Source organism: Rhinolophus ferrumequinum, chromosome 9 (genome assembly GCF_004115265.2).
Source record: "Rhinolophus ferrumequinum isolate MPI-CBG mRhiFer1 chromosome 9, mRhiFer1_v1.p, whole genome shotgun sequence".
Classification (NCBI taxonomy): domain Eukaryota; kingdom Metazoa; phylum Chordata; class Mammalia; order Chiroptera; family Rhinolophidae; genus Rhinolophus; species Rhinolophus ferrumequinum.
In genome coordinates, this window is record NC_046292.1 from 16,713,494 (window position 1) to 16,728,781 (window position 15,288).

General features: G+C 42.4%; 1 protein-coding gene across 2 annotated transcripts in view; it reads left to right on the plus strand.

Moving 5' to 3' along the window:
- Window positions 1–4,518, plus strand: part of NIPAL3 (NIPA like domain containing 3) — a 44,108-nt gene extending 39,590 nt beyond the window's left edge. For both annotated transcript variants that reach the window (XM_033114331.1, XM_033114332.1), the window contains exon 12: window positions 1,047–4,518. In XM_033114331.1, coding sequence (XP_032970222.1) covers window positions 1,047–1,246 — 200 coding nt within the window. In that variant the 3' untranslated portion in view covers window positions 1,247–4,518. The remainder of the gene's footprint in view (window positions 1–1,046) is intronic.
- Window positions 4,519–15,288: the final 10,770 nt, after the last annotated feature.

Here is a 15,288-nt window from a genome sequence, read left to right on the forward strand (position 1 = left end):
GATTAAGTGCAGGCATATAGGGCGGTCCCTACAGCATTCTGGTTAAGAATGTGGGCTTCAGAGTTTAAACCACCTGAGTTGGAACCCTGGCACTGCCACTTAGTAGTTTTTTGACCTCCAACTGCCTCATTTTCCTTATCAGTAGTTGTTAGGATCAAATGAGATAAAACTTGATAACTGTGTAGAACAGTGCTCTTATCAACTAAACATTCAGTACACGTTACCTATTCTCATACTTGCTGCTCTTGTTACTACCACTGTTTAAAGCACTTAGCCCAGTGCCTGGGGCATATTAAGCAGTCAGATGTCAGCTGTTATTGTCATCATAATTTCATGGAAAGCACTTTGCATTCAATTTCTTATGACTCAGTCTGGGGGCAAGAGAATTTGAAGGGTCTTGATTCCCTATAAGGAAAGCCTTGTCCTTGGAGAAGACCAGGTCCCACCTGACGAGGGTGTTGTAGAATAAAGTTAAAAGAATTAATGACTAAAATCTTTGCCCTCAAATGTAAATAGAAATATCCAACATCAGTGTGCCCAGAAGTAATAAGCAAAATCTCACCTTGCCCTGATATGTGGATCAGGGATGTTAATGTTGAGATCAAAACTCTCCCTCTGAGCAACATGATTCAGATGTCACCATCACTTGTCCGTGACACAAAAGTTACACTCTTCTCTCAAGAGTATAATAAAGTTGTCTGGCTCCTGATTTAATTCAGCAGAAAAGTGATGGCATCTACCACGTTCAAAGCACTGCCCCAGTGTCCCAAACAGACACTCCCACCTCATTGGTTTCTGTTGACAGTGGCTGATCTGGGTGTATGTTTACCGAAAATACATCCCTTGTTGCTTAGCAACTGTAATATTTCTAGTGTATATTTGTAGGTGTTCTTTTTTTTCGATCGAAAGCATTCAGGAAATTGACAATGCACACGATTAGCTAGCTGTCAAGCATTATAATTAGTCTGTGGCAGGATAGAGGAAGGTGCAGCCTCCTTTGGCCCTCTCACCACATAATGATTTGGGGAAAATGCATTTCATTTCAGGTATGCAGAATATGCATGACAAGGGAATGGCAGTCCAGCCTGACCTCAAAGCTTCTTTTTCCTACGGGGCCCTGGAAAACAATGACAACATTTCTGAGATCTATGCTCCTGCCACACTGCCCGTCATGCAAGAAGAACACGGCTCCAGGAGTGCCTCTGGGGTTCCCTACCGAGTCCTGGAACACACCAAGAAGGAATGAGCCCACCTTGAAGGAGACTCACCTCCCCTCCACTTATAACTGCTCAAGCTGTGCTGACAGTGGTTTAACTCTTTAATTCGACAACCTGCCTTTCAGGTCTTCTTTTTTTTAACTGAGAACTCTATGGACGGGGATCTTGAAAAGGCTTTGTCTCTGGAAAAGGATATGTTATCTTGGTCTTGGAAATTTTGATCGTTGCGTGTGGGTTCGGGGTTGATGGGATGAGCTGACAGCAGTATTCCAGGTGGGTGGTAGGGAATCCAGCCTCTGCCTGGTTTAGCCCATCCTGGAAAGGCTTTATCACCCTCCAGGATGGTAACTGAGCTCCCTCAGTCAACGACCAAAGGTTGCCACATTCTTCAGAGCTAAAGCGAGGCACAGATTCTGCTCTTACTTTTCAAATCCAGTGACCGGCTGGAGACCGCTAAGTCTGGGCTTCCCCACCCTCACGTGCAGGCCTGATCTCTACCCGTCTCACTCGTGATTCTATATTTGCAATACCATTTGTGTTAGCTTCACGTGGCCTCGTGGGCCAGCCCTCGGTGGAACAGTCTATCATTTGCCTGTGGGAAATGCACTTCTGCCTCCCCATTGTCTATGCCCTGCCAGTGAAAATGGGCTTGAAGTGTTTATGGCATGGGATCTACTCTGAAATCTAATTTGGTTTTGGTTCTGTGAACTACTAGATTGCTTCGTCCCACCCTCCCCCAAAGGAACTGGGAAGTTAAGAGAAGAAAGGAAAGGACAGGAGCAGAGTGATGACACTTCAGCCCATAAGGGAGGAAGAATGCTTTTCCATCTTACGAAAGGTGACTGCATCACTTATAAAAGGATAGACAGAAAACTGGCTGTTTTGCATGCACACCAGTACCCTCCAGGAAGGGTGGGGGTGTTCATTTCAGAGACCCCCTTCTCCCACCTCCCCTCCATCCTCTCCTTGATAGATCGACACGCCAAGCTTAAACTATTGGTTAATTTTCTTGGAGTCGATTGAGACTCTTTGGGTCCTTCTCCCCATGCAGGTGTCTGGGCGACACAAGCGTTCTCAGAGACAGGGCTGCTGCCTTCTTTCTGGCCGCAGACACTCTTTCCCCTAGACCCACTGTATACTTTTAAGAATGGCAGGTAAAGGTTTGCAAACTTTAATGAGCATAAGGCTCCCCCCGGGTGTTTATTTAAAAATGCAAATTCCTAGACCCCAACCACAGATTGGTTTAAGTGGGACTGGGGTGGGGCCCAAGAGTTTGCATGCTTAACTGGCAGCACAGGTGATTCTGATGCAGGTAATCCAAGCATCGCGCAGTTGAGAGCCTAGTAATTGAGAGACATGTTCTGTTAAAACCCCAGGCGCCTGATACACTTCTACTGGAGAGTTGAAATTACCATTCCTTGTTTCCTCCCTGGGGTTCACTTGGCAAGTCAAATAATCCCCGTGGAATCCGCGGCATTTCTCCATTCATCGATTACCACTCAGAGCTACACTTACTGCTTCCCTCCACAGCCTTTAACTAATAGGCAAGATAACAGTGTTAATAGACCAGTGCTGCTAGATCATTAACCTTTATCGATTATGCTTAATACTGATTTAGTAACTTGACTTCAAAAACTGACTGTTGCCTGTGGTAACCACTGCTGTATTGTGTCTTAACCACTTCTGTATTGTGTCTTACGTGCCCTAAGAGGGCAACAGACAATGACTAACTTTCTCCCTTTTAGGACAGGTATCAAATCAACAACATTTATGAGGCACTTACTATTTGTTAAGCATTTGGATGGTGAGGGCAGAAACGAATAAGAATGGTTCCTGCACTCCAGGCCAGCAGGGGGAGACACAAATACCTGGGAAACTGACAGTACAGACCAGTGCAACTGCAGACCACAGAAAAATGGGAGTTCTGCTACAGGTCAGGCCCTGAGCCTAGAACGGGGTATGCAAAATAGAGGTGATTTTGGCCCCACTCATTGATGGGTGGCAAATCGATCTAAGATTTGGGCAAAGCATAAAAAGTAGAGTGATCACTCCTCAGGCAGAGGGGCCGGCATTGGCAAAGGCACAGAGATAGAAAGTGGAGACAGCAAGAAAAGGAGAGCCAGGGAAAGTGGTGGGAGATGAGCCTGGAAAAGATAAGCGGTGGAAGCCAAGTCATGGAGGGCCTTGAATGTCTGGCAGAAGAGTTTTAAAGTATATTCTAGGGGGCACAGGAGCCATTGATGGTTCATGAGGAAGAGAACAGCGGGATCAGCACTGACTGGAAAGGGGGCCTTATGCAGTGTGGAGGAAGGATTTGAGGGATCATAAACATCACTTTTCAAGGTCAGGCGGCAAGCCTACAGGAACAGGACAGAAAAGGGGGATGAAAATTCAGTTTCGTTGCTATTGAGAGGAGGAGGACATCAACTTTCCATTCACATCCCTGATTCTTTATTTTTTTTCTCATGGCTCTCACATCCCCAAGCCTTCTTGAATGTTCCAAGCATCATTGAATATCACTCCTCCATCTCTTTCCTAGCAGCCAGGAAGTTAAACTTGGGTTTAAACTTTTCAGTTGTTCTGTGGTCTTCCTGTCCCCAATCCCCTCGTCTAGTGGCTGGGATTCTGGCTTACTTAGCAGACATTAGAACCAGTCTTTCGCAGACTGGTGCCTGCGGGTCTTGACAAGAGTTCAGCCCCCCGACCCCTCCTATGAAGCTGCAGGTCTGAGGATGCCATCACATTAAGCTTCCAGATCAAATGGGGGGTTTGCAGTGTGGAATTAAACGCTGGGTAGAGAAGGGAGGACTGACATCTCCATTGATTTTCTGATGCAAACCAGCCAGCTTGATCGTGCTGTGTGAATGCAAGACGTCCGTCAGGGTAGTGTTGGGGAACCTCCACCCTGCAGCCTTGTGAATTCTAAATCTGGGCCAACACTGGCTGATTGACAAAAAGAATTTACTGTGTGTTTCTCTGAGAAGCTGTGTAAATGAAGTCATCTTAGAATATATTCTATGTGGATGCTTATATTTTGTTAATTTCATGACTACTACGGCATGTCTTGTTTTTCAAAAAAATGTGTGTGCTAGGTGCAAATAAAATTATGAAGTAGTATTTAATTTTAAAACAACCCATGTGATACCTGTTGAGTTTGCGTCTTATATTTGGTTAATACTTTCTCGAGTTACCCAGAGCAGTGCTGTCTGGTAGAACTTTTCTGTGATGATAGAAATGTTCTCTACCTGTGCCTGCCCAGTATGGCCCAGCCGTGATCCACATCCATGCTGACTGAAATAAATCACAGTGATTCAAAGAAAGAAAACAGACTCCACTCTGTGGGCATTTCCAATCTGCCACGGCCACTTTAAAATCTGAAGACTTGTAAATTCAGAAAAGGCTCAAAGCTTCTTGGGATACTTTTGAAATAACAGACTAAGACAGAGGTCAGGGCTCTGAGTCAACTCACCTAAAGCCAGCAGGTTGATCTAAGACCCACTTGGATAAATGTCTTTATCTAATTTGCATTTCAATTTTAACCCATCCTTTGCAGGCCTCACTAGACCATGACTTCAGCTAACAATACTTTTTCTTTTTATACCCAGATTATTATATCACAAGTGTCAGAGAGTTGGGAACTAACCCCCTTCAATGTGACATCCACTCTCCCACCCCCATCTGCTTTTTTGAGAGATTTTTCAGGGAAGGTTTCGAGTGTTCTGTGTGTTGTGCAACATCTCTTGGACTTTTTACTCTGACTTTCTCATCGCCATGACCTCTGCTCTAGCAGGCCCTTTGAGACCAGCACTCAGCGAGGTCAGCTGTCCCCTACTGGTAACCTCCAACTGATATATTCACCTCCCACCCTCTGGTCCTAGAGAGGAAACAACCCTTACCATGGGCCTCCCCCTCCAAAGTATGAAACAGGCCCTCAACCGCCCCTGGAAATGGCTTCTTGTGAGCTCAAACATAACTTCAGGAGCTTTTCACAAGCAGTAGTCTCACCTGGCTTCAGGTAGGCCATCACAGGGCCTGCAACCCATTTTCTTTCTCCTCTATCACGAATCTCAAAGTACTTGAAAATCCAGGCCTGATTGACCCCACTGGGCCTAGAAAGAGCAAGTCTTTCACTGGGAACGTGACTTACATCTGCTTCCTCAAAAAAGCCCAACTCAGAAGGCCCTCCCAGAACTGAGGTGACTCAGGCCTCCACCCTAGAAGGCAGAACATATTTCAAATGGTAGATTTTTTCAGCTTCAGCATTATTAAGGTCTTTACCAAGCACCTCTTATACTGGATGAGAGAATAATGCCCCTCTACTCTCCAGACAACTGGCAACATCAAGGTGAATGCTGGTAGCATTTGAAACCCACTTAAGTGGCCCCACATGTAGCACAACCACGCACAATGATCTCTGGTTTGACCAGTTGGGTGGCTTTTAAATGTCATCTAGATTTTTGCTGATGCTGCTACCTGATTGAAGGAAGACAACTTGGCCTGTCCAAGCAGGACATAGACTCAGCACAGCATTGGAACTAAGAGTGCAGAATTAGGAGTTTACTCTCTGTGACCTTGGGAAAGGACATAAACCCCTCCAAGCCTCAGTTTCCTCATCTGTAAAATTGGGATAATAATGCTGCCTCCCTCGCAGGTTGTTGTAAGGATTGAATATAGAACAATGCCTGGAACGTAGTAAAGTCTGTTAGCTACTGACATCTTTCTTTAAGCTTGTAAGGAAAGGCACAGAGCCACAAGGCCAAACCTTCGTGCTTAGATTTTATCTTCCTGCATTTCATTTGGGTCTTGAGGCTCAACTGTGATCACCTTATGGATGGAGGAAGTTTACTATTCCAAAGACTTGTAACTCATTTACTCGTGTATGGATTTTTAACAAGGTTAACATCATCTCTACATTTGTGGGTGTCTTTTTGAAGACACCCTTGCAGACACAGTGTCTGAGATGACAAAGCCAGCCTTAGTCATACTGAAGGACCAAGTCTTCCAGTCACCAAGGTGTGCAAGTGCTATGGACTGAATGCTTGTGTCCCCCCAAAATTCCTATGTTGAAATCCTAATCCCCTATTAGGAGGTGGGGCCTTTGGGAGGTAATTCGGTCATAAGGGTGGAACCCTCATGAATGGGATTAGTGCCCTTATAAAAAGAGGCCAGAGAGCTAGTGAGCTCTCTCTCCACCATGTGAGGAGACTTATGAAAGCCATAAACCAGGCAGAGGGCACTCACCAGAACCTGATGGTGTTGGCATCATGATTCCGACTTCCAGCCTCCAGAACTGAGAAATTTCTGGGTTGTCAACACACAGTCCAGTTGATGGTATTTTGTTATAGCAGCTCGAACTGATTAAGATAGCAAGTCATTAAGCTCTTCCCTCTCAGCTCTAAACCCACCCTTCTAGGCGATGGCTTTGGGGTGTGGGGCTGGAACGCTACAAACCTTATGTTCCTGCTTTGCCAGCGCTGCTGCCTGTTAGGGGCCTGTGAGGGACACTGTGAGGCTGCAGGAGGAAGAAGGGACTTGCTCTTTCCTGTGTGTTTCCTGTTCCTGTGCATATCTCCCCAGATACGCTTCTTCACCTCACTCTAGTGTAGCAGCAGCTATACTGCTTTTACAGTTCTTTCCAACTCTTGCACAGCTTCGTGGCATTCCCCTCCCCCAAGAGACATCAGCACCCTCTCCTCAGAGATCTGGGTCCCAACTCTATGGGCCCCTCCTCAGCTCTTTTTTAACAGCTTTATTGACATAATTCATATGCCATACAATTCACTCATTTAAAGTGTACAGTTCATTGGTTTTTAGTGTATTTGTGGATACATGCAACCATCACCATCACAGTCAATCTTAGAACATTTTCATCACCTCAAAAAGAACCCTGAAAAGGAAATAAGTGTTGGCGAGGATGTGGAGAAAGTGGAACCCTTGTGCACTGCTACTGGGAATGTAAAATAGGACAGCCACTATGGAAAACAGTATGGTGATTTCTCAAAAAACTAAAACTAGAATTACCATATTATCTAGAAATGCCACTCCTCAGTATATACACAAAAGAATTGGAAGCCGGAACTCAAACAGGTATTTGTATTGTCAACTTAAAAATATCAACTACCGTATTTGCCCGAAAATAAGACTGGGTCTTATATTAATTTTTGCTCCAAAAGACGCATTAGGGCTTATTTTCAGGGGAAGTCTTATTTTTTTCACGTACAACAATCTACATTTATTCAAATACAGTTATGTCATCTTCTGGAACATCGTCATAACGTACTAAATGCATCCGTCTGGCTGACGACTTTAACTGGGGCTTATTTTTGGGGAAACACTGTAGGTATTTTGTCACCAAAAAGGATTTATTCGAGGGAAAAAACAAGGTTAAAACCCAGTGCGTGAGACATGGCAAGCCACGTGCACATTCTGGCCAGTATGCCAAGATGGATGGGTATTTAAGAAAGGGAAAGGTTGGAACCATAGAGTTTCATTATAAAAGAAGTTAGAACCATAAAGTTCTTCCTATAGGGTTCTCACGTGAACTTCCATAAGCCCTAGCTCCTCCCATAGACCTCCCTCCTGACCTGATCATGTTTCCTTCAAGTTCCAGTTCATCTTTATCAGTGTAGCCATGTTCATAGCAGCATTACCCACAATAGCCAAAAAATGGAAGCAAATCTAGTGTCTCTCGACAGATGAATGGACAAACAAATGTGGTCTATCCACACAATGGAATATTACTCAGCCTTAAAAGGAAGGAAATTCTGACTTACACTGCAACATGGATGAACCTTGAGAACATTAGGCTAAGTGAAATAAGCCAGACACAAGGGGACAAACACCATACAATTCCACTTATAGGAGGCACTTAGTCAAATTTATAGAGACAGAAAGTAAAATGATTGTTGCGGGGTGGAGGGATGGGGGGAGTAGGGGGCTTTTGTTTATTGGGTACAGAATTTCGATTTGGCAAGATAAAAAAAGTTCTGGAGATGGATGGTAGTAATGGTTGCACATCAATACAAATGTACTTAATATGCTACTAAACTAGGCACTTAAAATGGTTAAAATGATAACATGTATATTTTACCACAACTTGGAAAAAAAGAGAAACCCCTTACCCTTGAGGTATCACCTCCCAATACCCCCTACGCTACCCTCCCGGCTCCTGGCAACCACTAATCTATTCTACTTTATACAGTTCCCTGTTCTGGACTTTCCTGTGAATGGAATTATACAATATGGACTTTGTGACTGGTTTCTTTCACTGAGCGTAATGTTGTCACAGTTCATCCAAGTTTTACGTGTATCCATACTTCATTTCTTTTTGGGGCTGAATGCCCTCTTATTGTCTAAGTTTTAATCATCACAACCTCTTCTCTTGGCTCCTTTCATCCTAGGCATGTCGCTGCTCCCTGCAGTCACTACGCCCATGATCCCTTAGGGTTCTTTTTACCTGTTCAGTTACCAATGAATAGCTTTATGTGTATCTAGGTAACAGTGCTTTATATTAAATTCTTCCTTTTCGAATCACTGTGTGACTCCTGTCTGCTGATCAAACCCTGACTGATAGTCAAGGAAAATCAAAATATTGAATCCTGGGCTATTCATGCAGCCGTCCATTTTTAATGTTCCATTTTCTCCGTGGTTCTCTCTGCACCCCTTCCTTCCTGATTATGATCGTCTAGCTCTTATTCTCTTCAATCCACCTGCAGCTCAAATTAATCAGGAAATAATACCTCCTCCTAACAAATTCAAGGATTGCAACATTTAGAGAGCAGCTCCTTCCAGTGTGGGTTTGGCACCGCTGCTCTTGAATCGGCCCCCAGTTATTCAGTAGCCTCGGAGTCTGCGAGCAAATGGAACTGATTCTTTGTAATTTAGAGCAACACAGCACAATGGACTCTTATGCAGCATTCAGGCTTCAGAACCCACTGAAAGATGGATTTCTACACCCAATCCTCGAAATTATTCAGGAGTGGGTTTTTTTAAGACATGTTCCTCTTTATAAAAATGTAATAGTTATTATCTGTACTTTATTCTTTATTGTCTGGATGTTTTAGTTTTCCAGGAGCTTTCAGAAAACAGTTTATTTGAGCCTCAAAACCATCTTATGAGTGAGGTACCATTGTTATTTCCCTTTAGCTGAAGTGGAACTGGGCTTAAAGCATATGATATTTGCTTAAGGTTAAACAACTAGTCAGTAACACGGCCAGGATGTGAGGCTGCAGTTTTTGGAAGACTTTTAAGTACAGTTGGCCCTCGCTATCTGCGGATTCTGCATAGGCAGATTCCACCAACTGCAGATCAAAATATTTGAAAAAAAACTGTTCTGTTGTTGCTGACATGTATTATGCAATGTAGTTAGGCCTACGATGGTTGTGTCTGTACTGAACATGTACAGACTTTTTTTTTTGGTCGTCATTCCCTAAGTAATACAGTATAACAACTATTTACATAGCATTTACATCGTATCACGTATTATAAGTAATCTAGAGATGATTTAAAGTATACAGACAGATGTGTGTATTTTATATACAATACGTCATTTTATATAAGGGACTTGAACATCCAGGGATTTTGGTATTCATGAGGGTCCTGGAACCAGTACCCCGTGGATACTGAGGGACAACTGTAAAATGCCTGCAGCTCTGAGAATGGTGTTCTCATACATTGCTGAAGTTTTAGGGTTGTGGGAGGGGGGAGGCGGGCAGGAGGCCATATACACAGGTAAAACTTTTCTGAAAAGTAGGGTACCCTGACATTCCCTTCCAGATAATAAAACTAAAATGATCAAAACAGTTTCTATTAACAGCGAGATCAATGAAACAGAAGAAATAACCCAAAAATATACATATATTGTGTTCTTAAGTTGTGTATATACAAAGTTGTGTACATACAAAGCAGTGGGTAAAATGGATTCTTTAATAATTAATGTTAGAATCACTGGAAAAAGAACTTACGTTAGAGTCTTACCCCATGTTTTTATACTAAATTTCAATTAAACTAAAGTGGTAAATGTAAAAAATAGAAATCATCAAGAAAACAAAAGTCACTATTGATTAGATGTCAGCAAGGTGGAGAAGCAAGTGAAAAACAAAGTAAAGATAGGAACATTTACAAATTTCAATAAATATGATAATCATAGGGTTACTATCTACAATATATTAGGTGTTCTTGCAATCAATTAAATAATGCTAATAGCATAACAGAAGAATGGATAAAGAATTTGGACAGTTTTCAAATAAAATACTCATGAAAAAAATGTTCATCCTCCGCAGTAATCATATGCCCATGAGGTTGTTTCTGCCTATTAAACAGGAAAGGCTTTTAAAATTAAATACAATACTCAGTATTATTAAGGATGTGATAAGACATGCACTGCAGATGTGGAAGTTTGTACAACCTTTCTGAAATGCATTTTGTCAATTTCCGATAAGGATTTTGTAAATGTTCATGCCTCTTTCCCTAGTAGCCTCTTTGGGAATCTATGCTAAGGAAATAATCAGAAATGTAACAATATGCTTATGTATAAAGATATTCATTGTATAGTTAATTAATATAAGAGAAAATTCTAAAGAAATCTTGATTCCAACAATGAATGATTAGATAAATAATGGGATACACACAATGCAATCTTATGCAGCCATGAAAAACTTTTAAAAATAGTACTTTAAAACACAAGGCAATGCTTGCAATATAATGCCACGCGAAATAAATGGGAGGTCCAAACTAAATGAATCCAGGGAGCACTCCTAACCACTTTCAGTTTGGTGCTGCCAGAGTCAAATCAATAAATGCTCAAATAAACTCTTTAAAAAAATAAAAGAATGATTCCAATGATATACCTCATCTTACAAAAAAAAGATTGGAAGGAAATATATCAAAATGTTGAATAGTGGCTATCTTTAGACTATGGGGTTGTAAGTGATTTTAACTTTCTTACGTATTCTTTTGTTTTCAAAGTGTGATAAAGGCCAAGTCTAATTTTTATAATGATAAAATTAAAGATATCAAAAATCTACATCACTCATCTCCCAACCAGTGTTGAATGCGGTGTTGGCAGGAAGCTTCATTCCCCCAGCAAGCTGTTGGATCATGTTTGAACTCTCTTCTTCGGGGAATGAATGATTTTTCCAGGAGTGGGAGACAAATGAGGGTGTTCCCAAGGGAGGCAGGCTAACTTAAGGCTCTTCACAAAAAGGTACCATCTGTCAGGCCAATCCCCAGGAGATCTAGTGAGTGGCAGATGGTGAATTTAAATACCTGGTACACCCAGGTGCACATTAATGAGACTTTGATAGAGACAGAGGTCAGCTGGCAAGCAGGCTTATATCTTCAGCCTTCTCCTCTCTCACTACATGCTGTCTCATGAAGTGATCTCTCTCACAACCAGAGGCAACTGTTTCCTCCCTCCCTTTCTTGCTTCCACATTTATTAAGCACTTACTATATACCAGAACTAGATACAGGAATTTGGCATATGTCAGTGAATAGACTAGTCCCTGCCCCCATCGAATTGATATTTTAGTTGGGATTTAGGCTTCAAACTATTAGGTTAGTGCAAAAGTAATTGCGGTTTAAAAGGTTAAAAATAATTGCAAAAACCACAATTACTTTTGTACCAACCTAACAAGAATTGCATAATTATCCTCTTAATCATAATTGTGATAGATGCTTTGAAAAATAATACAGAGAACTGTGGGATGACTCACAGGGTGTATCAGTTGGGATTAGGTTTGGCTGCAACAGATACCTAACAATATAGAAGAATATTTGTCCCCCAAGTGAAGGCAGTCTGGAATACATGTAGGTAACCCAGAGCTGGTAGGGCAGCTCCAGTGTCACAGGGATCCAGGCTCCTCATCTGTTTCATCCACCATCCCAGCATGTGGCTTCCATCTTCAAGGTTACCTCCCGGCCCAAAATAGCTGCTGGAGCTCCAGCCATCATATTCACATTGCAGGCCAGAAGAGGAACAGTAGAAGGGCAAAGGTACCCCTCCCAGCTCAGTCAGCTTCCTTTTGCTTGCATCTCACTGGGCAAAACTACCATACCTAGCTTCAAGGGAGGCAGCACATTGCTACCTTGAATAAAATTTACCTAACAAGGTAAAATTTACCTAATAAGGCAATACAAACCTAATAAGGACTTGTAAACCGATTATAAACCAACTAATCTGGCACTTTATAAAACAACTCTGCAAAGCAAATATCATCAACACCATCTAACAGATGAGAAAAGTAAGGTTCAGGGGATTTAAAGAGCTTGTTTGAAGATTATACAACTGGCTAATGGTGGAGCTGACCCCTACAGCCATCGTTCTTTTCATTGTAGTTTGCTGCCTTCCCACCAGCAACTGAAAAAATGAAATGAGAAGGAACTTCCTCAGACTGGACATTGGCTATATTTAAAGCCACTTTTCTTTCCCTTTTAATTGCACTGATGCTATGTAGCCAATGGAAAGAACTGAGGTAGACCTATACAAAAGTAGGGACTTGGTCTGTTTTGTTCACTGCTGGGTCCCGATGCCTAGAACTGTGCCTGGCAAGTGATAGACATCCGATCAATGTGTGTTGAATATACAATATGGAAAGAGCTTTTCCATAACCCACAGATGTTCCCTTTGCCTCTTTCCAATCAATCCCACCCCTCAGAAGTAGCCACTAGTCTGATTTTATCACCGTAGATTAGTTTTGCCTTTTCCTGAATTTCATATAAATGGAGGAATCATACGTACGTAACTCTTTGGTGTCTGACTTCTTTTGCTCAGTAATTTTTTTTTTTTGAGCTTTATCTAGGCTGTTATCAGTAGTTCGTTCTTTTTATGGCTTTGTAGTATTCCATTGTTTGAATATACCACGGTTTGTTTATCCATTCTTCTTTTGACGGACACTTGGGTTATTCCCAGTTTGTAATATTATGAATAAAGATGTTAAGTGCATTCTTGTATAAACCTTTTGGAGTAAGGGGACATTTGCTTAAATTTCCCTTGAGTATACTCGTATATCTAGGAGTAGAATTTCTGGGTCATAGGGTAGGTGTACATTTAGCTTGATAAACTGGCAGTTTCCAAAAATGGCCATCTCCTTTTACACCCACCAGCAAATGCATGAATGTGAGATGGAGATCTTTTTATCACTTCTATTACTTCCATAGCACAAACCTAAAAGGATATTTTAAAGTACTGACTTTTAAATCTATTCAAATAACAAAAATGAAATGAAAGCACATGTCTGGAAGTTCAACTGAGAGGCAAGAGCTGAGTTACTAAAGGTCTGTAGCATCATCTGACAGGTTCTACTTGAGTTTTCCAGGACAGCAAAACACTTAATCAACCCTGGCACGGCTTTCAGAGGATCGAGCCACAAGGGATCAATTTCTCTCTCTCGTTTTCTCTGTGCCTGTAACTGAAACCTCACAGTGATGAGGAAGAAAGGGAGGGAGGGTTAGAAATGGGAAGTTCATTCATAACAAGTATTTATTACACATTGTATGCCCAGGCACCTTGCTGGACACAGTGGTAAAGAGGAAAGATGTAGGAGGTTCCATTCTCGTTCTTGAGTTGCTCATAACCTAGTTGATGGATGCAAGATGGCAACTCTTTCTCTGTCTACCATGTAAAGATTGATGCTGTTTTGGATTCTGCCCTTTGCCCTCCTTGTGTTCTATTCCTCATGCTCTCCCTGGGTCATCTCATCTGAGTCCATGATATCAACTACCCAGCATGCCTCCCTCCCACATCACTGCGCCTAGTCTGAGCTCACTCCTAGGCTCCATACCTGTGTTTTCCAAATACTTCCAGCCTCAGCTCATAACTTACACATAGTTCACCTAAGTAAGGCTCACCACTTACATACCATTCATCAGTAAACTGTTAACTTTGCCTTTATAATACAGCCAGAATCATACTATGTTGCACCAATTCCTCCTCTCTGACTCTGTGCAACCCATCTGCATTATCTTCTCTGGTCTGCATTATTGCAAGAGCTCTACCAAACCAGTATTGCTCTGATTGCTGTTGCCTGCTCTTTATCACTTCTCTCTTTTGGTAATAGAAACTTGAATTACCTTTGGTAATTTACCTTGAATTGCCTTTGGTGAATGTAACCATCAGGGTTCCAGCAGAAGGTTAATCTGAGGGGAGTTTGGTAAAGGTTATTTACAAATGTGTAGGTAGGATTGAGAGAAACAAGAAGGAATGGTGGTATGACGCTCTGAGGTAGCCAACAGAGAGAGCCCATTACCATCTCTAGGCCAAGAGAAGGGAGACTCTAGCAGAACTAGGAGACAGACCTGTATGAAGAGAGTCACTTCACAGAAGCCTCAGTAGATGTATGTGATCAACCTGCAGTGACCTAGAAGGGAAGGGGTCTGTGGAATAACACCCTTACTTCATTCTCCTCCAACCCGCTGATCTCCTCCCAATGGCTACTATTGGATAAATTCAACTGTAAGCCAGAAGACAAGGGACCCACTGAACCAGTTGAACGCAGGTCAGCCTTCTGGGGCACAAATCAGGAAGAAGAAGGGTGGAGAGTAGCTCTAAGGGGACCAACAGAAAATACCTCACACCAGAAGTCACCTCTCGGGGCAGCCAGGTGGCTCAGTTGGGTAGAGCATGAGCTCTGAGCAACAGGGTTGCCGGTTTGATTTCTACGTGGGCCAGTAAGCTGCGCCCTCCACAACTAGATTGAAGGACAATGACTTGGAGCTGATGGGCCCTGGAAAAACACACTGTCCCCCAATATCCCCCAACAAAATTAAAAAAAAAAAAGTCACCTCTCCCCAGTTCTTGGTCCATGAGATTTGAGAGCTGCTGACCTCACCCCAGTTCCAGAGATGAACACATGAGCCAGGCCTTGGCTGTCAGATATTCCATGCCCTTTCTCAAGAGAGTGGTTTAGTGATGCACAAGTAATCCAAGTTAGACCAACAAGAAGCAGTCCCAGGACTTTTGTTGACAGCATCAAAGAAAAGAAGCTTTCTTTCTGCTGGTAAGAATGTGATTGGAAGTTGTAAGCAGCCATTCTGCCATCTCATTGGGAAAGGTAGCCTGAGAATGAAAAGTC